The sequence below is a fragment of the Falco peregrinus genome, chromosome 6, assembly GCF_023634155.1.
Source record: "Falco peregrinus isolate bFalPer1 chromosome 6, bFalPer1.pri, whole genome shotgun sequence".
Classification (NCBI taxonomy): domain Eukaryota; kingdom Metazoa; phylum Chordata; class Aves; order Falconiformes; family Falconidae; genus Falco; species Falco peregrinus.
In genome coordinates, this window is record NC_073726.1 from 56,773,853 (window position 1) to 56,798,387 (window position 24,535).

At 50.9% G+C, this 24,535-nt stretch overlaps 2 protein-coding genes and 1 long non-coding RNA gene across 4 annotated transcripts; 2 read left to right on the forward strand and 1 right to left on the reverse strand.

The window, feature by feature from the left end:
• Nucleotides 1-402: 402 nt before the first annotated feature.
• Nucleotides 403-7,295, reverse strand: SMIM45 (small integral membrane protein 45). Its single transcript, XM_055808374.1, has 3 exons — nt 6,920-7,295; nt 3,970-4,045; nt 403-3,424 (listed from the first exon to the last, which is right to left on the reverse strand). Exon 3 carries the CDS (start codon nt 3,420-3,422, stop codon nt 3,216-3,218), a length of 207 nt encoding a protein of 68 aa, XP_055664349.1. The 5' UTR covers nt 3,423-3,424; nt 3,970-4,045; nt 6,920-7,295; the 3' UTR covers nt 403-3,215.
• A 6,379-nt stretch (nt 7,296-13,674) lies between these two features.
• On the forward strand, nt 13,675-20,770 carry CENPM (centromere protein M). 2 transcript variants are annotated; one of them, XM_055808929.1, is made up of 7 exons: nt 13,675-13,817; nt 14,090-14,169; nt 16,715-16,813; nt 17,847-17,926; nt 18,869-18,960; nt 19,717-19,851; nt 20,131-20,770. In XM_055808929.1, exons 1-6 carry the CDS (start codon nt 13,761-13,763, stop codon nt 19,840-19,842), a joined length of 534 nt encoding a protein of 177 aa, XP_055664904.1. In that variant the 5' UTR covers nt 13,675-13,760; the 3' UTR covers nt 19,843-19,851; nt 20,131-20,770. The 2 variants fall into 2 exon arrangements, with proteins under 2 accessions (XP_055664904.1, XP_055664903.1); XM_055808928.1 differs by having other exon boundaries at nt 19,717-20,770.
• Nucleotides 20,771-23,222: 2,452 nt separating this feature from the next.
• Nucleotides 23,223-23,920, forward strand: LOC129784745 (uncharacterized). The gene is made up of 2 exons (XR_008747802.1): nt 23,223-23,401; nt 23,475-23,920. It is a non-coding gene; the product is annotated as an uncharacterized LOC129784745 (long non-coding RNA).
• Nucleotides 23,921-24,535: the final 615 nt, after the last annotated feature.

The following is a 24,535-nucleotide window of genomic DNA, read 5'->3' on the forward strand; positions in this document are numbered from 1 at the left end:
GGGAAGGCAGGGCTCAGGGCAGTGTAACCACTCTGCTTCTTTAAAGGCAAAGAGACAGAGAAGGTGGAAAAGTCCAACCTGATGCTGTGTAGTATTTCCAGCACTAAGTATCTTCTCTGATGCTTTACGCAGCTTAATTTGGTATCTGTGACTATTTACTGCTCCCCTGAGGTCTCTCTGGCTGCACAGGTCCTGCAAGGGAGGAACAGTCTCAGTTTTCAGGCAGTGTTTGCCTTTGGCTTAATTATTCCCAGATAACCCTGTAGCACAGCCGGCACAGAAACCAGGCGGATGGAGACCTACCCTGCTGTAAAGGAAACCTCACTGCAGACTGGTCCTTGCTGCCCGCCTGGAGCTGGAGGGAGGCAGATCCCAGGGGGAACAATAGGAAAATAAAGCACTGGCCACACAGTTTGTCCAATGCTTTTATTCCACTGGGTGTGTGTGGGGGGGGGTGGGGGGGGTGGCTTTGACACTGTTGGCAATAAAGTCCTGCATACCCGTGGAAAATACCTGGCTTAATACTGATTGTGTCATGAGTAAACAGTGCGAAACATAAGTCAGAGATGAATAGCTAGTTTCTCCTCTAGTCCAGTCCTGATCTGCTTGTCATCTTTTTGCTTGGTTTCTGTGGTGGCGAGTCATGGGCAGAGCGGAGGTGAAAACAGGCCGGACAGTGTGCAGAGGAGGACAGGGAGAGGGTACCCCCATGGGGAGCCCCATCGCACCACGGGTGCCAGCTGGCCGAGAGCGGCTGTGGCAGATCCAGCCTTTCATTTTCACCAGACTGGTGGTTTTCTCATCTCTTTTGACTTGGCAAGTGAAAGTAGGTTTGAAGGAGGTGCAACGGCAGAGCAGCCTCTGCTGGTGCAGGCCACAGGGACCAGACTCCCCTTCCCACAGGGATGGTTTAACCTGTCCCTGGCGGCTCCAAGCCCCTCAGCTCCAGTACAGAGTTTTTTATTGCTACCCCATGGGTCAGATGGGGTCCATTCACAGCGCAGTCCCAGCTATGAGGGAGTCAAGTGAGGAAGTAGGTTTCCAGGCTGGTGCTTGGACATCTGGCTGTGTTGCACCAGAGGGCAGGAGATGTAAGCCAAGCAGCCGAGGGTGGCACGTCAGACTGTGCAGCCCAGCCCAGCATTTCCCTTTCACAGCCCCAAGTCACGAAGCAAAAATATGTGGGATTTACCTGTTTCAGACTGCACCTGCGTTTTGTGCCTTTGCTTGCCAGGGCGAGCGTAACTTTGGGCACAGGAATAATCCCACTCACTGCATTCCCCTGCCGAACAAGACACGCCTGTTTGGGTACTTGCATCATGATCTCTGGTTTTGGTTGAATGGACGGACTCTTAACTTGTCCTTTGACAGCCAGAAAACTCCTGCCAGTGTGCCTGATTTTGATGTAGAAGGTAATGGTGATACAATTGCAATCTGGTATATGAAATGTCCGAGAAAGACCCAGGAAATTTGCAGGATGTCCTGACCCATTCCTTTCTCAGCCAAACCCCTTAGAGCTAAAAATTAACTTTCATCCCCAGAGAACTACCAATGGAGCATCACTCACTCAAACAACCCAGTGCACTCCTTTCTTTAGGAATGGAGGAGAAAACTTCCCATGACATGTTTACAGGAGAGGCTGAGTGACATAAGCCCATCTAGGATCTGTGGCAGATTTGGACAGATGGCCTGAGGAACTCTTGCTGCTCAAAAGAAGCTGCTGGGCACTATGGCACAGAGCTGGCACCCTGGGAGCACACTGAGGATGTGTTGTCATTTTTTTGCTTCTACCTTCTACCAAGATGCCATCTACCCTGATACTGGTAGGCTCAGCTGATGGCATGGGTTGTGCAGACACATGCACATGGGGCGATGACACCAGCTGACATCCCATAGGACATGCAGGGGCATGTCCAGAGCACTCACAGGTAGCACCACTGCACCTACTGCATCCAAAGGGTGTGTGTTGGGGTGAATGGAGAGGTGAAGAGAGGCTCTTGACACAATCTCCTGCCACAGAGTTCAGAGGTTCAGATCTCTCCCAAACCTCCCTGTACACACTGGCCATTGCACAGGGCTAGCAAGGAGAGAGAAGATGTGAACGTCCCTCTTAGCCCCAGCATCATGCCTTCACACAGTGCTTTGGTAGCTGATCAGCCCCAGGGCACTGCAGAAAGTGCAGATAGTCTATAAATATGGGATTTTGTCCCAGACCCACATTATATACAGCTTGGGTCCAGAAAGCAATGAGCCCATTTTGCTGACAGGCTCAGTGTCCCTTCTCAGAGACATGCAGGGCCGAGGGATGCTTCACAGCTTTCGCTGGGATGACATTTAAGGGAGAGCCCATCCATGCCATAGGACTCCGGAGTGCAGGGGACTGAACAAGTGCAAGCTACCTACCAGACTATCCCATCTCACTCCACGACAGAGGAGCAGAAGATCAGGCAGATCAGGAGAGGCTTATGTGGTAAGTCTGGCAGCACCCCTTCATGGAGAGCAGCAGACTATTCTCAGCTTGACACATGACTTAGACAAACCTCTTTAGTAAAGATCTTTAATTTGAATGTAGTGCATCTGGAATGGATGGAAGGGTGGATGGATGTTTTCCACCTCCCAAACAGACACAGAGGAGTGGTGTGCCTTTAGCAGGGATAAAGACATTCAGCCTCTAGGGCTCGCTGAGCCCTTGGCCCCTCTGCACAGAGCTTCAGCAAGCTTACCATCCCAGCACCAAGGCTGGGTGCTATGAAGAGCTCAGCTGAAACAACAGCCTGGGTGAAATACCACTTATTTCCCCAAAAATACCTCCTGGACTTAAACAGATTGGGTCAGATTTAACCCAGTGAACCTGGTACTCCTGCAGAGACCTTTCCTACTGAAGGTCACATCAACATGCCAGGCAGGTCAAACTCAAGTGGTCAATAAGGGGCCTTTCATTTGAGTGATTCACCAGTCTCGGCCATGGGGAGGAGCAGAAGTCCTTGGCTGGGTGAAGGGCTGTGAACATGGGAAGCCCCAAGTCTACAATGCCACACAGACCTTGCCTAAGAAGCAAAGGGGCAGAAAGGTGAGTGATGAGTATGAGACCCAGATCAGCAAAGATAGAAACGGTGATCAGCCTCACTTGCACAGAGCAGGACTGTCACCCCTACCGAGGCTTGTGGACTGCTGCCCACCCAGGAGAGGCTATTCTGGACTTGAAGAGCAGTGTGTCAAACCTCAGGAACCCCGAAGGCCAGGTTGTCACGAATCATCAGTGTCTTCCTAAGGTCTCGTTCCATGATTGGCCTCTGCGTTCGCCACTTGTGAGCTTCCTGGAGTCCTGGCTCGAAGTAGTAAATACAAGCTCCAAAGCCCACCAGGATGAGAATGGAAATCATCAGATACACTGGCACAAACCAATCCAAGAAGTGGGGCATGGCTGCCAGAGAAAAGGGGAGAAAGGTCATGCACCTGAAAAACACCTCCACCAAGATTCATCATGAGACATCTGCCTCATCAGCAGTGCCCAGCCTCCCTGTGCCCCTCCTCACAGCCCTGCTGCACCCCGGTTTGTGCTTGGTTGCACAGCAAGACACTTCAGCCTTCAGGAGAGAGCAATCCCTTTGGCTCATTGCTGGGACCCCCTCACTGAGCAGCAGTCCCACTCCCTCCCTGCAGAAGAGGGTAAGCCCGCATGCCCCTGGCCCTGCTGCCAGCAATTGAAGATAGGCAGTAGGTAAATACAGCTGCTTCTCATCTCCCTCTTGGGGGAAAGTCTGCTGCCCCTTCCCCTGATGCTCCACGACCTCTTGAATTCCGAGTCTGAGCTGGGCTAGCTCAGGGCTGAGCCCTCCCTTGCTGCCCTCCTATTTAGTGTCCTGCTTTTGAGGGGCTCAGGGACCTTGCGGTGCTTGGTTCGGCACTTGTCTCTGAGCAGAGCCCAGATTCCCCTGCATCAGCTGCTGGGCAGTGGGAGCCACTTACCAGGAGCAGCTGATCCGCCTTGCCAGGAGCCCCTTGCCACCCAGGCGTGAGGTGCTGAGTCCGGAGCAGTGCTGCCCTGGGGAACACAGAACAATGCGCTGCACAATTGCTGTCATCCCAGCACTAAAAATGAGCGAGGAGGAAGGAGAAAACAACTCACTGCCCAGCTGTCAGGGCTGAAGCTTTCTGGAGAGGTGAGCAGACAGGGTTCCAGCCCCACAACCTACTGGTGCCCTGGCCTACTCCCTCCCCACCATTATGGTCTTGCTGATGCCATGGGCATACACCCTGACTCAGGGATATTTAAAAGCTGTAACGGCTCCATGTTTATGCCCATCCCTTTCCCTTATTCCCATCCTTTGGGAGGGAGGGAGTAAAACACGTTGCAACCCATAGTGGTGCCCAACTTGTCTGACTTCCAGCTGCCTGCTTTTAGCAAAACACTCACCAGGGTATGGGTCATGCAGGGGCAGAAAAGGGGACCGAGAAGCATCTGCCCTCAAAAAAAGCATAGCTATGGCCTTTCCCATGCACCAGGGCTGCTGGGTTTTGGATGGTGTGTCCCTTGTCACAGGCTTCTGTGGATTAAACCAGGGACCCTCAGGCTTGGGAAAGCACAACAGTGCTGGGCTCAGGCGCAAAGAGCAATCCTGAGGGGAGGCTTTCCAAAACCCTCTCCCCTAGATGGGGGTGATGCCCCTTGATTTCAGCAGGGATGGAGTTAGGGCACAGCTGTGTTGAGCTCCTGCTTTTCTAGACACCTGAAAGCTGCCACTTGCGACCACCCCCAAGTCACCCCTCTGCCCGTAATCACATCCCCCGCCTCCATTGTGTGGGATGGTTAAGGGGAGGCTAGGGAGAGCTGTGAGCATCTCCGTCCTCTTCCCTGCTCCTGGCCCATAAACCTGCTGCCCTCTCCCCCACGGGAGGCCAGGGGGTTTGATTTTTTTTTTTTTCAATACCACAGCAATCAGTTGATTCCAATGTGCCCAGCAGCATTATCTGCTGGGCACCACTTGCAGCAGAGCCTGTCCCTGCCTGCTCACCCCAAGACCAGCAGCAAGAAGCATGAGGTTCATCTGTACCCTCTGAATAACACCTTTTTTCTCACAGGGTTAGATATGAAATGAACTGTGATTCTTGTTAACATAAGCAAGAAACTGCCAATCTTCTCCCACTTAGTGGCACAGGTGTTGATAGTTATCCGTTCTCCTTGCATGACAGTGGAGACCGCAGTGGATTTTGCCTCCTACTATGTTTTTTAGCTTTCAGCAGTCCTTGGTTTTGCTACCCACAGAGCTGCCCCTACCACTGCCAAGTCCTGGAGGACTTCTCTTTTTCTGTCTCCCTCTCAATGATTCATACCTCCCTTTTGCCAGGCCCCCATTCCACCTTATCAAGAGCAACAGGACCGGGCAGCTTAGCCTTGGCCACCATTTGGCCAGGAGCAAAGGGGTAGTCTGGGCGCTGCTCCTGCCTCTTCATGGCTGCCTCTGCCTTCCTCAGGCAAGTAACTTAGGAGGAAAACCCCTGCCCCTGCCCACAATAACGTTGCAGACGTGTTGTGGGGAGCAGGGATCCTGCTGTGAGGTTTCACTTGCTCAACTCATCCTGAAAGACGGTGGAAGGAATTAGGCACGACCCCCACTCCCTGACAGAAGGAGGCCTCTCAGTGCAGCCTTCCTATGGGCTCTGCAAAAGTAGGTCCTGCACACCCCCTGCACACCTCAGCTGCTGCCACAGCCAGGCTGGGGGCCAAAGCTGCTGCAGACCTTCTCCAGAGGGTGCCTCAGCAACCGATACCAGTCCTGGCTGTCAACAACAATGGGCAGGGTTAGGGAGCCTGGGAAGGTGACTCCAGTTCAGACCCCCCAGGGTGGCAGGAGGAAAGCCAACAACCTTGTTTCCTTCCCTGATCATGTGCTTTCCAAACCTAGCAGTGCTATCCAAAAAGTACTGCAATAAAAAGCAGCTCTACAGTCTTCCCAGTTTATCCTTCCTGTATGACTAGCAGAGCCAGCATTTTCGAGCCCCTCGCCAGCAGCCTATTCTTTGGTCTACTTGCTATGCGGCCCTCACCTTGTGCCATGTGCCCCCCTGTGCTCACCAGTCCCTGACCTGGCAATGAAGGTTCTTTGCCATGGCCAAGCCAAGCACTGGGTGAAGTGTCAGAGCTCCTGCCATCCCCGCCCCCAGCCTCTGCAGGGCCAGCCCAGCAAAGCACTTGCTCTGTCAGGTGGGTGATCAGATTTTGGCTGCAGATGCTGAAAAGAAGGAGTTTCATTTAAAGATGTCAGCTTTCCGGAGCAGTTCTGCAGATATTAAATGTGCCTTAACCCTTGCTGGACCAGTTGATCTCAGAACCTCATTTACAGACATGAAAGAGTCCTTGGTCTTCCAGCTGAGATAGCATCTCATAGAGGTAAGCTAACAGACCTTTTATAAACCTATGCTACATGTGTCACTCCAGCTGCTCTCCTTCAGTGTGTGTCCGTCCCCTGGATCCCCTGTGCCACCTCCTTCTGCCCCCCAGGATGCTGTGGGTACACTTACGATGGGCACCCTGGGGGCCACACTGCAAGTGAAAAGGCAGAAACTGCTTGGGGGAGGCCAGGAGCTGGGAGACAGGGTTTGCAGCAGACACGGACACGCAGCGGTGACCAGGCAGGGGTGAGTGAGGCAGGAGTGGTGCCCATGCAGAGTGCCAGAACACAGGTGACTTTGGGCACAAAACCCTCTCCTGTGCATGGTCAGGAGCACAAACCAGGTTGCGGCATTACCAGCCACGGGCTCACCCCGACCACAGAAGATGCCCCCAGACTGGGCACCCTGGAGAGCTCGCAGCTTGGGGCAAGGAGCTGCCAATGGCTGGGGACCCAAACATGACCGCGGTCCCATGCACTGCATCCCCGACAAACACCCGCTACCTGCCCTGCAATGTGCCACCTACCTCCTTCCACGGGCGCAGGGCGATGAGATGAGGCTGCTCCCTCCGGCATCTGCCGGGCCCCAGCCGGGATGCGTCAGGCTCCGTTCCCAGCCAGGTAGTGCCAGGGAGAAGGGACCCCGCTCCGGGAGAGCAGGGCGACAGCGAGAGGCGACGACGCGGGGCGGGCGGGCGGGATGGCGGGAGCAGCCGCGGCTCTCGGGAGCGTGCGGGGGACAGGCAGCCAGCAGCGCCGCCTCATTTCCCACTGGGGCTCCTGAGGGATTCCCCCATCGCCTCCCCGGCAGCGTCAGCCCCCTCCAGCCTCCCCAGGGCACCTCACCGCCGGCCTCCCCCCCCCGAGGGAGGGACCGTCTGCAGCCAATTGCATCCCCACGCAGGGGTGGGGGTGGCATTTTGGCAGCGGTCGTTATGGCAACGGGCCTCCCGAGCTCACCCGCACATGGTACCCGGGCGAGAGCCACGAGAGAGGGATGCTCTTCCTCCTCCCGCATTGTCTGCAAGCCAAGCTACAGCGCTGGAGGACCTGCTCTCTGCCGAGCAGAGAAGGAAGGATGGGGGTGGGGGGGAGGGGAAATGCGGGGGGAGACGTGTGTCAGCTCGGGCTGATGAAGAGTTACAGGATTTTAAGGCTCCACAGATTTATCAGTGTGCCTGTCCCTAGCTCTGGGGACTGGTGGCTTGTCAACACCGGGATGGAGGCAGGGAGAGGGAGGGGTGGATGGAGGAGGGAGATTGGTACTCCCTTTAGAGGTTATATGCAAAAATAAAATAATCAACACTTTGATCAAAAGTACCTTACAGCAGAAAACAGAAAAACATTGCTGTCTGAAGAAGTATTTTTGCCTTCAGTGAAGTAACTTTTTTCCTGAATCCATACCTGCCTGTGTCATTGCTACTGCTGACAGAAAAGGTTTTCTTAAAACATTTTCAGCTTTTCAGCAGCACAGAAATAGGAACAATCAAACTGTTTTGGTTTTTTCGGTTGGGTTTGTTTTGGGGGTTTTTTTTTGGTACACAGGAAAAATTTCACTGTGACCTAAAAGTCATTTAACACAAAAATGTTTTAAAACAATATCAATCAAGCAAATGGCTCCAGCCCTGAGAGCTGCCTGCCCTCCTGCCTGTGCTCTCCAGCCCTGCCTGCTTAGTCTCTGACACCTACAGCCCTGCAGGTGCACTGTGGGGGGTGGTTGTAAAGGCTTGCAGGGCTAATAATATCCACCAAACTGTCTGAGCCCCAGATTTGTGCCCGCTACATGCCTATGACCCAGGAGCCATAAGGTGTGAGGTTTGGCTTCCCAGTAAATTTCGTTACAGGCACTAATGGATTTGTCCCCTCCCCAGGCCAACCTGTGGACAGTGACAGACCCATGTGCACTTCTGGCTCAAACGGTAATGCACTTAAGAGGTCTGTCACCTGGTCTGTGCTGGGGTTTCATCCATCAGTGCAGAGACAGGGCTGTGCTGGGAGCTGTGGGAGCTGGCTGGCACGCACTCTGATTTCCTCCTCATCCTCCTTTTCTCCTCCTGAGCCCTACTTTTGCTTGATGTAACTTTGTAATATCTTAGAAGCATTGAGTATAGGCTTGCGATCCCCCTGTACCTATCAGGCTATCCACACAGAGATCCATCAGGATTAGCTAGCTGCTTCTTGCTTTGCTCCAGCAAGGTGGGTACTCCAGATGATTGCCATATGCCTCCAGAGAGGAGCCTGCAATCATGCCTTAATTTTAACCTCACTGAAGTTCAGCTATGGTACCCACCTTGACCATCAGTGCAGTAACTGCTTCACTAATCCCACTGCAGAGGGAGGAAAACACAAGCCTCACTGTTTTGACCGCAGTGGGAGAGAAACACGCGGTTTGGACAAATCAAAAGCCAAACAGATTTTTTAAAAAAACAACGCTGAAAGGATATTGTTTATTGTGTTCCCAGAGCAAACCCTAAGGGCAGGCAAAGACACACTACATGTGAGAGGGCAGAAGGGAAACCACTTTCCAGGTATGCAAAGAAAATGGGAGGGAGATCAGTGGTGGCTGGCACAAGGCAGGAGACTATTCATTTCTCCAGGAGACTGGTCAGTGCCAGAGTCACATGCCACCCTGGGCCAGGTGCCCTTGAGGACATTGTGCCGAAACATGTAAGATCCACCCCCAACCACAGCAAACCATCCCAGCTATCTGTCATAGATCACCCTGGGGCAGGGGGATGACACCAGAGCCAGTGCGTGAGTCCATCGGGCTGCAACTTCTCCCTGGGTTTAAGCTCAGGCTTAATTCTAGCATGCTGCTCATGCAGCCAAAACTCCAGAACAGCAATAGTTTTGTCTCACGGGGTCATTTTTTCCTCTGGCTCACTTCCCTGCCATGCAAGTACTGGGAGAGCACGGCAAGGAGCAGGGATCATCTCCTTCTGCAGCCACCACCACACCAGTGGGCTTGTGCAAGTCATGACGTGGCAGTCTTGCTTGCTTCAAGCAGATTCCCCCCCAGCTGAGTTTGAAGCAGCTATGGAGGCAGCAGGAAATGAGTACTGGGTTTGTGCTGCCAGAGCTGGGACATGCTTGCAGACCCCCTGCCTCCAATGCCACAGCTGCTGGCTGCCTGTGATAGGGCTCTCAGGTGCCGTCACATCCTTTGGTTTCCAACAAGAGCTGCGGCGTCGAGATGGCTCCAGGCATCGATGTGCCAGGTACAGCTCGAACCACATGGAAATGTTTCAGCTGCAGTTCAGCTTTCACTACGAATAAGGCTGCCATGTGCCATTCAGCATCTTCCAGGCATAAGCATGTGCATATCATTCTGCCTGGTGCCTGCGGGTCTTCCAGTCCCTTTCACTTGGCTTGGAGGAAGTCCCTGGGTGGCTGTACACACACAAGCCCCTTGAAGCTGTCATTCCAGGATGTCTGCCCACCACCAAGCCTCTAACTCCCTCCATACCTCTGAGCAGCCACAAATTCATCTGCATGATGAAAGTGAGCATGGGGTCAGGTTTGATGTGAGTGGCCCACCCAGCCAGAGCAGAAATCATGAAACCCTTCTCAGACAAAAGCCCTGGCTGGAGAAAGGGGAGATGGTTGAGCAACCTCAGGCACATGCTTCCTGCTTGTAGCATGCCAATAAATCACAGCATGAACAATGGACTGAGCTCAGCTCGATCCCAAGCCTGATAAAGTGTTATTACAGTTTCTCCTAACATGTTTCCTCACTGTTCTTTAGTGTCCTTTAGGCTTTTATCAGCATCTTCTGAGTTGATCAGACACAAGTCTCTGTCTGTCTTTAAGGCAACACCAATCCCTCAAATACTACTCTCCCAAGGTAGGTGGAGGCATGGGAGAAGATGGACTTTGTTGAACTAGCCTCCCCCAAGGTCTGCAGCAGAGGACAAAACTCCAGCAAAAGTCACAGAAATACTTCCCTGTTCAGCTGCTGGAGGTGAGGGAGTTGCTGCAGGATGCAGAAGGCACTCTGGATGCATGGCAGGGCATCAGTCAGATACTCTGGTGGGAAAGCAGAGTAACCTGCCTTCTGGGTGCTGCTGCAGCTTCAAATAAGGAAACTCGTTTAAGCAGCTTTGTTGACTTGATCAAAAAGCTAGGGAAATGTGCATGATGAGGTAAAATAAAGAGCAGAACTGAAAAAGCTGACTTTGGGTCCAGCAATAGCTGGAGAGAGCCTTTGCCAAAGGAAGCTGAAGTTGCCAGCAACATATGTGGAAATGTCATTAGTTTCTCTAATAATTTGCACTTGCTGCAAATGATATAACTCTTGTCTATTAGTGAGAGAACAAGTGCAATCAAATACACATGCGCTTATATTCTGCACACTTCCCAGGCAGGGCTGTGAGAGGTCAGCCTGGAGCCAGTGGTGCATGGCCAGGTGACATCTCACAAAACTTGTGCTGAATGAGGCTGGGATGAAGCCACCATTGCCAGAAGGTTTGTGGGTGGGCGCTGAGACAACTGGGGCCATGCTGGGGTCAGTGTGTATGAAGAGGCCATCTCCAAAGCCTGTGCCCTTCGCTCCTGTGGCTGCTCGGGGAGAACAAAGAGAGAAAACAGACAAAATATCTCAAGATTCAGTCACCAACCTGCTGAATGAAGCATACAGCAAATTGGCCAAGGATACACGAGGGCAAGGTGTGCTGTATAACATTTTTTGTAGCAGCCAGTGCTGTCCTGCTGCAGGAGTGACTGCACCATTCCCAGGGAGCACTGGTGATGGCCAGGCCAAGTCTCACTGATGCTAACTGCCTTCATTGGCATCACCAGAGCATCTTCACATCAGCTACATTACGCTTCTCATTTTAGGAATAGTTTGTGCTACCAGACCAATGTACAATGGGCCACAGAGTAAAATCAGGAGCTCCCCCCTTCTGTGTCACGCCCTGCTCTCACCCCTTCTGCCTGCGCTGGGGGCCAGTGCACTGACACCCCTGTTTCAGCTCTCCTGCATCACTTGGAAGCGGAGATCAACTCCTTATTCCCACTTTGCAAACTAGAAACAGGGTGGAGAGAGGTGAAACAGCCTGGCACAGTCATGCAGTGGTATGTAAAATACATCGCAGCCTCCAACACCATCCGTGTCTCATCCCTTTCCTCTCCTCTCCTTGCTGAGCTACAGATCTAGACACGCGCTGCAGGACATTGCCAGTCTGAGTCTCCACCTCTTTATGCCATCCTTTACCGTGGAAAGTAGTTTTTAAATGCTACCCTTTGACATTAGATCTGCTTTACACCCCTTGGCCCATGTGTAAATAGCCAACAAGGGTGCAGGACGTTGACTCCTGTTCTCCCCCCGCCTAGGTTGCCCACAGAACTGAGCTTGCTCTGCAGGCTTTGCATCCCCACATGGAGCACCCCTGCCTGCATTTCAAAGAGGAAGGAAAGCAAAGTGAATCTGCCTGGCACACCTTGCTGTGCCAGCAGTCGGGCAATGGCTTTGCATGCCAGGAGGAAACTGGCTCTGCCAGAGCCTGGATTTTCAGGCAGGGACTGCCAGTACTACCACCGCCCCTCTCTGAGTCACACTCAGGTGGGCCATGCACCCACGGGTGCCTTGTTAGTAAGGTGCTAAGGGGCAGGTGTCCCCCTGGCAAAAGAGTGCAGTGAAGGTGGGGCACGCAGAGGAGGGAGCACGGCGAATGTCTGTGTCCCCACAGGAAGGTGGGGGTCAGCCCTGCAGAGGGAAGTCTGCCAAGGGATGGGCGAGAAACTTGCTGGGGACAAGGGAAAATAACTGTGGGATCAGTGGTAGCTCATTTGGACCCGTTGAACCTCAACAGACACCAGTGTTGTGAGAAGGAGGAAGCCTGCAGTGACAGGGGACAGTGAGCATGTCCCCTGCCAGACATTGAAGCCACATAGGTCCTTCTGTAGGGCCAGAGAGAAGGCAACAGGGAGTAGTAGAGGGCAGAAAGAGAACAAACACTTTTTAGGTGGGTGTCAGAGCTTTTAGCATATTTCCACACCCTCAGCAGCCCAAAGGAAGCATTGTCCCAGTTGCTGTCTACATCCCTCCGACTTGGGAGCTGGCTTGCTATTTATTGCATCTGCCTGCCTCCCAATCTTTAGGACACATCTGCCCTGGATTCATCCTCCCTTCCCCCCGCTGAACTCAACAACAACCAGAAATATCCTGTAATCTCTTCTGCTTCACCTGTAATTTGTCTCATGCTGGCAATGAACAGAACCGTCTGCCTTTGTCAAGATCAAAAAAGCCACGGCAGCCATGTGATGTCAGTTTACATTAACCCCCTCCCCCCCACTTCCTTCTCTGGCTTGCTGCAAAGGGGGAGATGAGTTTTCATCCTTTGGCGGCCTTCTTCCTCCCCTTGGCACCTCTCCTGCCATTTGGGGGTGCCCCGGTTGAAGGGGCAGGGAGAGCCAGCCCCAGCAGGCAGCTGAGGGGGTCCTGGATCCCCTCCCCACCGAGCTGGAGCTGAACCTGGGGATAAGGAGACACAGCAAAGGAGACCACAGGCCACAAGGGCTTTACATCACTGCACAACCTCCTGCTCTGACCTTGGAGTGAGAAAAGCTCGGCCTAGCTCCGTAACCGCAGCGCTTCTGCAGGGGCACCCTCCTGCCTGTGCCATGGGCAGGGAGCGCTGGGCTGGGCAGATGCCACCAGCCACAGGCCACCAGCCAGGGGGCGAGGGGCAAGGTCCCCAGGAGGGTGGCATGGAGGTTGTGGCTGTCGGAGCTGCCAGAAGGCCTGGCACAGAGCAGTTCAGTGTGCAGAGCTGGGCACTGCTGCTGTGCGCTGTTAGAATTCCCTTCCCTAGCTATTACATCAAAGCATACCACGTTGTTAACGTACGTTAGTTCACGTTATACACCGCAATGCAAGGAGGCCGTGGAATTTTACTGGAGCCTTTGGTACCGTTAAGGCTTGAGCAAACGAGCGAGCATCAGCCCAGGGACCAGGGGCAGAGCCCAGCGCTGAAAACAAGGGCTGTGCCCTCAGCAGCCCAGGGCTGGGCAGCAGGGGAGGCCGGCGCCCACCTCCGCGTCTCCCTCACCCCCGCGAGCAGCGCCCGGTGCCGCCGGTGGGTGCCGTGGGCACGACCGGCCCCCGCGTGCCGCACGAGCCCGCTCGCTCTGCAGCACCGCGGCCATCGGCTACCGGTAGCGCGGGCGGGCGCCCGCCCTCAGCCAGCGCGCGGGGCGCTACCCCTCCCCCCTGCCCCGGGGCCGCCGGGCCTCCGCCCGCCCCTCACACAAAGCCCCGCCCCACGCACAGGCGCGCCGGAAGCCCCGCCCCCGGCGCCTCACGTGAGCACGGGGCGGGGCGGCGGTTTGAATCCCGGCGGGCGGTGTTGCCTCCCGACACCCGCCAGGATGTCGGTGGTGCAGCCCTTCGACAAGCTCCCGATTCCTAACTCCGCCGCCTGCCTGGTAGGTCCGCCGCCGCGCCCCCGCCGCCGCTTCTGCCGCCCGGGTCCCGGCCCTGCGGCCGCGCCCGCCTGTCCCGCACCCTCCGCCGCCGCGGGCCGAGCCCCAGCGGCAACGGCCGTAACTGCCGCCGCCCCGCGCCGGGGGATAGGCCGCCTGGCCGCAATCTGCAAACGTAGGCGCGGGGCCGGCCCCCGGCCCTGGCCGCTTCCCCCGGCCGGTCCCGGGCCGCGGGGCTGCCCCTCTGACCGCGCTTTTCCCTCCTGTCGGCGCAGCTGGTGGGGTCGGACGAGGGCCTGCAGCAGAGGCTGGCGGAGGCGCTCCTCCTGGAGAAGAAGAGCTTCAAGATCAGTATGTGAGTGGCGGGACGGGGGTGCGCGGCTGCGGGCCCGCCCGGCGCGGGAGACGGAGCCGAAGCAGCGGCTGCCCCGCTAACTCACGCGGAGTTTCTGCCCCGGCAGCCCGCGCGCCGGGATCGCGGGAGGCGCCGCGGGAGCGGGAGCGGGACGGCGCGCTCCTCCGGGAGCGGGGCTGGCTGCGGGCGGCGCTGCCGCACGGGCCGCGGGGGCAGAGCGCTCGGGGCGGGGCGGGCAGCTTGGGCACGGTGGGGGACGGGGCTGGGGACGGTTCTCACGCGCGTCGTGTTGGCTGTGCTCGTGCCCTTGCCCTGTGGGTGTCGCACAGGTGTCTGGTCACTCAATTGCAAGAGCACGGGAGGAGCACGGATGATTTTGTTCCCGCTGGACAGGTGTATATAGGAATTAAACATCCTAATTTAACATAAATGGGACAAGTACAATGCTTGCAACTACTTGAAATCAAACAAGTTTTCCCGGAAATGTCCATTGCTGTTCGTGCTTTTCGCAGCCCTTTTCTGGTTTATGTTCATGCATGTGCTTTTCCTCCTCAAGCTTTTAAGATGCGTTTTAAATCTTAACTTTAGCTGCATAACAAGTTCTACCTTAAAAGCTTGGTTAACTAACTTCTTACAACATAATGTCCTTGACAGCTCTCTTGCCAAAACCAAATGACCAAATGAGTTTATTCAACTCTTCAGAAGAGTTTGTGTTGGTTTTTTTTTTAGTTGGGGATTTTTTTTCAGAAGGTATTTTGCTACTGCAGTCCAAGGCTATGCAGTAAAGGCAAACCTGAAATAATGTTCTACTAGTCAGTTAGAGTGATTGTACTGCTCTGGTTATGGCATCTTGGATGTTTGTGCCAACTAATAGTAAATTAAGTATCCAGCTTTCTTTGTGAATCCTGCAGCTTCTGCTGAGCTGTGGAATGCCGTAACTAGTTGGCTACTGGCAGTACAGCTGGGTAACTACCTAAAGGCACAGAAACTTATGCTTGTGCTACAGAGCAAGACAAGTCCCTGCGCTAGTATCACTAGGAAAGCAGAAGTCTGTAACAGGGTGGGTTTTTCCCCCCACTGTGTTGTTTTGGGATTTTACACATTGCAAAGAAATATGGTATCTTGTCTGGCAAATCTATCTGTGAGATACAGTTGTTGAGAGAAGAATTGCAAGGCTGGCATTTTTGTGTTTCTTCCTACGAGGAAAGAAAAGCCTTCTGCAGTGCACATCTGGAGGCTGCTGCCATCATCTAGTGATATTGGTTTAAATATAGTAACATTCCAAATTGTGGAGGTTTGGGGGGGGGTTGAGGGTTTTTTTTGGGTTTCGGTGTTTTTTCCCCCCAGACAATGAGATCTGATGCTTTCCTTTCACCACAGCTTCTCTCTAAATTTCACCTTAAATTTATAGGCTTGTTTGTGTGGCAGTGTGTCTTTCAAGCGTGCTTTGCTCATATCTTGTTCTAGTTTCAGAATGTTTTTGTTAAATCATACCTCCCTTATTTATAGGAAACAAAGCACCTTTATTTGGAGACTGGCAGACAAAACAGCAAACCGCATATAATTAATAGAAAGGAATGTGTACCATGGTCTGTGGCTGCTGGGGAAAACTGTTAAGTCCTTAAGATTTAATTGCTAGAAGTAATATTCCACAAGGAGTTTCTTTCATGGTTTCCAGAGAGGAAGTGGATTGTGAGAGATGCTGAAATTCTGGAGTTTTTGTTTGTTCAATCTATCTTTCAGGTGATCTTCCAAAAATAGGGTGCTGATAATACTCTTCCCTGTGGAAGGCCCAGATATGTGCTACTCAAAGTTCCCCCCCACCCCCTCCCCGTAGTGGGAAGAGACACAAAAAATGCCCATGCTGCAATTTTTCCTCCAACAGCTGTATCGGCAGTGGTGGTATTGTGTAGAAGGACACCTAAACTACCTGGTAACTCCAGACACAGTGAAAGGGATAAAAATAGTGTAATAGTGTAACAGACACTCTTTCTGAGTTATAACTTCATCTATAAAGCTATACTAGTGATAAATTTCTCGTTTAAGGTTTTGCAAATACAACACATCTTTCTGGAACATGGATGCCTGAGCAGGTACCCTCTCCTGTGTGATCGTATGAGCAGTATCTCTGGAATGTGACAGGAAAGCACTGATGCATTTTAACTGAAACTTGGCAGCCTAATATACAGTAAAGCATTGTGGTTCACTTTGTTAGAAAGGACTCTTCTTAACAATTAATAGAATTACTGTCAAACATCTCTGTGGAGAAAAGGTTTCTGTGAGTCTTGTGCTCTAACAAGCTTTCCTTTATAAACAACCTTGACTGGCAAGTATCATTGTGGCTGTCAGCAGCTATGAGTATGCCTAAGATATGAGAATACTACTTAAAGAATCACAGTGTCTCTTTAGTGCCTACGTATTTAGTAACTAGTGGGCTTCCTAATAGCTTGCTACATGGTGAACTGCAATAGTTATGTGGTTATGGTTAAGTGGATACTGCCTTGCCAAGCTGTTTGGTTAAACTGGCAAATTTATTTTCTTTCAGTCACCTTGCTACATCACTCCCATTACCTTCAGAGAGGGATCACCTTCGGCCCAGGATAGATCTGATTGTGTTTATGATTGACATTAAGAGTAAATACAGGTAAAAGAAGAGCAAAAATACGAGAAGGGGAACTGATATTCTTTCTTGAACTGATGGCTAAATCTAAATGTTTACTATGTCAGAATTGCTGAATAGTGGTTTTCAAACCCAAGACTTGCTGTGGTGGAACAGATTGGTAATACATACAGTAGCTTTCTGGCGTCCAGCAGTGGATTAGAACTGAACTGCGCTCTCCAATAACATGCCTGTTATGCATTAAGTTGCCATAGTAAAGGAGGTAGAATTTATTCTGGGATCCACATACAGGATGATATGAACTGAACTTTGGAAAGACGCCGTCTCTAAAATGAGATGGGAATGGTGGTGGTGCTGTTAAGGTCTGTAATATGCAGATGGCTGTTGTGCACTGGGCAGTGCTACCTAATAACCAGCCAGTTGCTGCATCTGTGTCCCCAGTTCACTGATACTGCTTGGCAACTGGGATCAGCACTATCAATGTCTCTAGGCAAAAGAGAAAGGTCTGCAGGGTTGATCCCTTTTCTTTCATCTTGTGCTTATCTTTGTAGAAATGGTATTTATGTCCCCAGGCCATAAGTAAAGACTTGCTAAGGAACAAAAGTCAGCATTTTATTACTTACTTAACTTGTGACTTGACTATCCTGGGTTCTCATTTACCAAAAATGACAGGGCCAGCTGCATACTTACAGCACAGATGGTGCTGCGGAAATGTGTGGGCTAGCTCTTCTGAAAGAGCCAGAGTAGTGCTGAAGTTTCATTGGATGTTAATGAATTTGGATGCTTAGTGTCCACAAATTATGGAGGACACCATTCAAACTAAGTCTAACTGAGTCCTGGGTAGAAAGGATATGTTATATATTATTAAACAGCTGTGGGTATTAGAGGTCTCTAATGTCATGCTTTTAGCACAGAGCATAACTCTGCCAGCTCACAGATCAGCAGATGTTAACGTCATTGGTTTTCTAATTGTGCTTCTGAAAGTTATTCCCTTTGTCCTTATGCTGCACTTGTTTTACCTCCCTGTCCAAATGGATTGCCTGTGCTTTTCTGACAGCTTGGAGAATGTCGAAGCTTCCCTAGCTTATGTGGATGCCAGCTTCTTCCTGGGGAAAGTGTGCTTTCTTGTCACTGGGGGTATGTATGGCATCTGTCCTCTTCCTCCTCTCTGAGCAGCACAGCTCACTGTTGCTGTCCTTTAAAACAGGGCAGTGATTTAACAAAACAAGAAACCAGTGGCTTTGTCAAAAGCTTTGTTTAAATTGTATCTTAACTCATCTACCTTTTTTATTGTTTTGTTAGGTAAAACATGGTTCTCTTCTCTCATGCTCAGTTGCTCTATCCTTTTTGGTTTTGCCAATCAGACCTTTCTTTTCTGTCCCTAATCCCTGAATATAATTTGTGTTATTGATTTTTTTATTTTATTTTTTCCCCCTGTGGCACTGCAGAAGTCTCTTCTATTTCTTCTTGCAGATCTGTCTTAATGATAATCTTAATGAGCAGCAAGGAGCATATAATACTGTGGTAATAAAATGAATCTAAATGGATGAGCTAATAAACTATTAAGTATAGTTTTAATAGAAGACTGGCATCCCTGCTGTGTACTGTCTGGCCCTGTTGTGCCTCTAATCTTTCTCTGCCCTGCCCTGCCCCATCCCAGCCTGGAGTGGAGAGGGTGCTTTCCTGCGTACCCTCCTTATTTCAGCTCTGAGAACCTGGAGGGGCCAGACAGTTACTGCTCAGTGTTGGAACAGAGTTCCTGTGTCCCTGGAATTTATGGCTCAGGAGGCCTAATTCTGGGGTGAGAAGGAGTCTTAGTGCTGCCTCATGCTACAGCTGCCCTGACTGAGTGAATTCCTCAGACATATGACCACTCTGTGATACTACATGAGCCAGGAGGGCTTTCAGTCAGTGAGGGGAAGATTCTGCCTGTGCTGATAGTGTACTAATCCCTTAGCCAAAATGTATGGCACACTCAAAATTAGCTCTGGATCATTTTGTGGACGTGGAATTTCCTGGTACTTTTATTCATTGAATGTTGATTGTGGAGCATGTAACGTGGGAAAACTTTTTCTGTAGTTGGCAGGGTGAATTCCTGCAGCGTAGAGATCAGTGCCGTCTGGAAACTGGGAGAAGCCTACTGCAGTCCTGTGCTATTCTGTGAGCTGGAGGTAAGGTGCTTATTTGGTGTCTGAAGGGATTTGTGAGTTCCACTGCTCTCTGAGCCTTAGGAGCAGCATTATGTTAGCAATAAAAATATGTACACATGCTACTGCAAGTGTCAGAGACCATACTCTTTCTGCCAGAACAGTAGAGGTACAGTAGTCTGACTGTCCTTAGAAATGAGTCTTCTGGATTACCTGCTCCTTCCTGTGCTACTGCAAAGCCTCAGGAAGCCAAGTCTAAATTAACAAATACTTCTCTGATATGCAAAGCCTTGGTACGCTTGTTCCTTGAGGCATTTTTTTTTTTTCTGGGAGCCCTTGAGCTGTTATTTGCCATGTAACTCTTGCTTGCGTAATGCTTCCTGTTAGCCAGGCTTTGTTGCTGCACAGATTCTTTTGCCATCTGATATGCCACTCTTTCCAATTACCTGCTTGGTCTGAAAAGCTGGAGGGAGACTTTGGCATTCAGCGGTAGCACACTTCGCTTTTCCACGTTCTCATCATTCCACTGTCAGAGACTGCTTCCCTGCCAGCAGGTAGTATCTGTGCTTTTGGCAAGCCCTTCTGAGTTTTCAGCTGACACTGCTCTACCCCCTTTAACATTAGGGGAGTAAATGGGCAAATGGACCTGTTTGGGGTTTTCTGTAGCTAGCCACTCTGAAGCATATACCTAATGCCTGCTCTGGTTCTTTCTTTTATCACAGCTTAGCACTGTTTTTATTCTTTTCTATTGATTAAATAATTTCCCTGTTTTGTTTCCAGTTGGAAGGGATACGAGTTGCCACCGCTCAGCGACTTCTCCGGATGTTACAGATCTGTGCTGGTCACATAACTGGAGTTTCTGCCTTGTCCTTTGGCTTACTGATGAGGAACTCTGATGATAACTAGCTTCTCATTGTAAGAATTCAGCCATATTCATCAGGGTTTGGTTTTTTTAACTTCAGGTGTTCAAGCTGCTGTTGTTGGAATGACTTTGGGAAGTTTTTTTGCCTGGCTTGTCATGACCACTCATCCAGAGCTGTTCCTAGTTGCTAATCTCTCAAGAAAAGCTTGATTCCTGTTTAGTGGATAATATGCTGGGGCAGGGGAGGAGGCGGTTTGAATTGGGGATTCCTATCTGTTATTGCATCTGAATCCTATTTCATGGTCAAGTTTGAGTTTCACCTACTTTCCCAGTGTCCAGGAGCTGTGTGTTTACTGAGAGAATGCTGGAAGAACAGGCCGCTATCGTTAATGCTGCACGTCATCGTTGAGTGTCCCCAGAATGCTAGAGAAGAGGCAGCAGGCTTCTGCTTCCTTTCAGTGGAAATACAGCACCTTGGAATAATGTGAAACCTTGCTGCCCCGTTTTGTCTCCCCACCAAGAGAATCATGGGGAAGGCAGGCAGTCCTTCAGCTTCTAGATAGAGTGCAGTTGGCAGTTAGTGTTCCAGCTGTGGGAGCATCTGCCCAGAGATCATGCCTAATACTTAATTGAGTAGGAAGGGACTAAACAAGATAATCTAGCACTTTTAGCTTTCTTTTAGATCTTCAAAGAAAAAGGCTCAATCTATCAAGCCCGGGATAACAAGCAACCCTACTCTGTCAAGCCCAGGATAACCCTTGCAACCCAGCCTCTGGGGCTGACCACAGGTGAAACACAGTGGACTGGACTATGGCAACATACAGAAAACACGTCTCCTCCAAGCTGGGCATACACTGTGTCTAATCCCGTAACTAACAGGTTCTTACTGGCAGTAATTCGTGCCTTATTCTTACTGCAAGTCGATAGCATGTTTTGGAGTTCTAAGTTAATAAAATGTATAATATTGAATAATTAGTTGTATGTCCTTTGTTTAGGTGTGTGGCACTGGCTGTAAAACCTGTGATGGCTTGTGCCAGTTTGCCCTGGCAGCGGGGCTGGCCCTTGCTGGCAGTTTGAGCTTCACGTTAGCTGCCGGGCTGCAGGCGCGCTGTCAGCCACGTGGTGGTGGCAAAAGCTTTCCAAATGCAATCCTTCCTGCCCACCGAGCTGAGCCACCTTCCAGAATACACCGAGAATTGCATGCCAGGTGGAAATGAAGCCTAGAGAGAATGTGTTAAGCTCCCCTCTGGTTTAATTTATTTAATCCTTAATAGCCTGCTTTAATGTTCCTAGGTGCAGAGCTCTAGCTGTGTGTGCTGTTCCGCTTAGCTTGTTTCTGACATCTGTGTGAGCAGGAAAACGCAGAAAGCAGCACTGCAGGCTTAATCAGCTGTGAGTGTTGGCAGTCCTTGCAAAGACGGCTCAGCAAGGCACAAAGCCTGTATCCTTGCTCAGAGGACACACAAATCCTAGCTCCGGTTGTATTGTTGCTGGTGGGGGAGGGCTGGGTTGTTTGTCAGCTGGAACAAAAGGAGCTAAACCATTCAGCTGTGTTTTGGTGCCCAAAAGGGCTGGACTCTGGCTAAAACTCAAAGGAGAAAGACATGTGTAAACTCTGATGGCCATGTAAGAAGGATTGGAGGCTTAACGAGCATGCCCTACTTTCAGCTAGCTTTGTGATCCTGAAGGTACTAGCTGGGACTTTGCCACCAGAGCGGGGCATTCATGCTGAGAAACAAGTTTCTCTGTTGGTTATGCTGTCTCTGCCTCATTCCGGCTTTGGGTCCCTCAAAATAAATGAGACCATGGTTTAGAATAGACTGGTTTCGATTTGCTTTTGATGTGCAGGTGCAGTCTGGGGGAGGGAAGGAAGGGCTGCGGCGTGAAATCAGCCAGTCTTGTGTCCTCCACAACTGCTGTAAGGTACAGAGCCTCTTCCGTCTCTTAGGTCACTCTCCAGTTGCCTCTAATAATTATTGGACTTGGGTAAAATCCCTTTGGCCTTGAGTAATTTTTGCTGTGCTTTCTTAGCTGGTGAAAATGAAACTTTCTTTGGTTCACCCAGAGTGCTTTGCAGCAACCCACACGTGCTACTGTCCATTCTTGCACCTTCAAACATAGGGTGGTTTTTGTTGGTTTTTTTTTCCACCACAGTGTTCCAGATGTAGTATTTCTTTCCTTCTACTACTTTCAAAGAAGAATGATGCTGTTTGTGCTTCCTACAAGTGGCCAAATCCCAGCTGGTACAAAATAAAATCTAGTTCCTTAAGAGCAGCATCTTGCTTCACCTTGGGGCAAATATTTTTCTTACTCTTTGGACAAAGTCTTTACTAGAACTGGCAGAGGAAGTGGAGCGTATCTAAGAATATGACACTGTGTCTCAGGTCCATCATGTTTTACAACCAAAAGTAGTTGGGACACATCTAAAGCTACAGCTTCAACTATGTAAATACCTCGAGGAACTGTCAGCTATTAGTTTAGACAGGCCATAAAGCTGCCCCTACTAGAGAAGACAAAGCAGCCAAGGGTATCTTTCATCTGGATGGAGTAGCCAGGGCTAATGTTTGATACAGGTCTTGTGAAAGTAGTAACTTGGATTGGGATCAGAGGCATGGAAGGCCTGAAGCTAAATAAAGGCTAGTGACTCAGGTTCTGTTGTATTTAAACATTATGAAAGAGCTTGCCAAGCTGGCTGAAATCTAAACTAACAGAAATATTTTTGGAGTTACTTGCTTTATCTTCCTCTCTCTGTTCTCTGTTTGCTATCCCTGTGGAGATTTACAAAGAGAAATTCCCCTCTTTGTGGCAAAAGTACCCATAAGAGTTGCTGGTTTGACTGTCTCTGTTTGTGGATATGTCTTTGTATGTCAGCAAAATCAGTGTAAAAGCAGTTTAATTAGTATGGAAGACCTTATACCAGTTGCACTGGTGTAAGCTCTGGTCATGTAGTGGGGTTCTTGGGTGAAATTGAATGAGGCTTTAATAGGGTCTCTTCTGCTATGGCAGGTTGACCCACAGGATTTTGCCTTCAGCCCAGTCCCTTGTTGAAGACTGTATCCTCATCTTGCTAGTCGAGCTGCTCATGGAGGTGCTCTGTGAGAGATTTCAGCACAAATCAGCTTGGTTGGTATTACCTGTTGGGATCACAGCTCTCTGCTAGCCCAGGTTTTCCAAGGCAAGGGTTTTTTTGCTGGCTTTGCCACGCCAGCGGTTAAATCAGACCATCTTTTAAGTGTGGTAAGATATGATATGCTCGTTTCTGTGTACTGGTATGATACCTATAGTAAAAGACCTCTCTGTCCTGGAACAAAGACCAGAGATAAATCTAACCCTGGTTGTAGAGGTTTAGGTTCAAGGCCACCTCTAATATTTGCTTTAAGGACTGGTTAGAACTGGATGTCTCTGCTTGCCAAGACCTGTAGTTTGAAGGGGCTGGCTGGGTTAGGTCAGTGGTTGTGCAAAGCAGCAGTGGTCATGCTGTGCTAAGCAGCTGGGAGAGCTGCTTGGTAGCTCTCATCATGACAACTGTCTGCAACAGCAGGGGACAAAAAGGGACTCCTGCTCTGCTGCTGCCTGGCGCTGACCTGCAGAGCTGTGGCAGAGGTACCTGATCTGCTGGCAAAAGCAAGGGAGATAGTTTCTTCTGTGGGATTTTTAACTTGTCTTGGTTTTGCAGGAGGACTGGGCTTTGCTCGTGCCAGATTCCAGCTGCTCTATCTCTGTTTGGCTGGCCCAGATCCCCTGGCAGTCTCCTCTGCACACTGAGTATTCTCCACTTCCCACCCTAAGCTGATGTGCCGTGTTGCTGTGGGCTGCTGAACAACTGCTACTTTCCATTCAGTGACCAGCTGTCCTTCACTGGTGGGGAAAAGTGATTTATATGCAAGAGAAAGCAATAGCTGGCACAGCCCAGAGCTGGGAGCCAGAAACGCTGGGCTCATTTCACCTCTGTGACTGATTTCTTGTATGACCCTGGGCACGTGTGTTAAAATTCACTGTCTCACTGGCTCTGCCTCTACAGCAGAAGCTGCCTCTGCTGGAGGGGTGTGAGGAGGGCAAATTGACATTGCTTTGGGGTCACAAATTGGCTGGAGACGTTCAGAATAAACCATTTTTTCCTAATTAGCAGTTTGATTTTTACAGAAGTTCTGGGGGAGGAGGGTTTGGTGGGACCTGCCTGCCAGGCACCTCCTGAGGTTGGCTGTGTTTTGTGCTGTTTACCTGCCTGACTCCGCTGCAGGCAGGCTGCCTGAAACTGGGCTGCAATCCTGCTCGTGAAGAGCTGCGGCACAGCTGGGTTTTGTTGTGAAGTGGAACAAAACCACCCTCTGAAACGCTGAAATTCCCTGCACAGTTCAAGTATCGTTGAATTGGCCAGTGGGACAAATCAGTGTCTCTGGGTATCTTCCTTGCCGTTAAATACTAAATATGGTGCAGCGATGCTAGGCAGGATGGCATCCCCTCGGGTCAGCTCTGTGCAGGAGGTGCTGTCTTGGCTGTGAAGAACCAGCGTGTGAGACAGGTTGTGCGCAGGGGACTCAGGAGTGTTGTGACTCCCTGGCAGCTGGATAGTGTGGGCTCCTGGCCTGTGCTGGGCCATATTTCCCTTGCCAGGGATGGCTCCTCAGGGAGCTGACACGTGGTGATGCTGACATCCCTTATCCCCCTGAAGCTCGTCGTGTGGTGGGGTGTTTTGTGAGGAGCCAGGAAAGGCGCTGTGCCCATCCCCTCACCCCG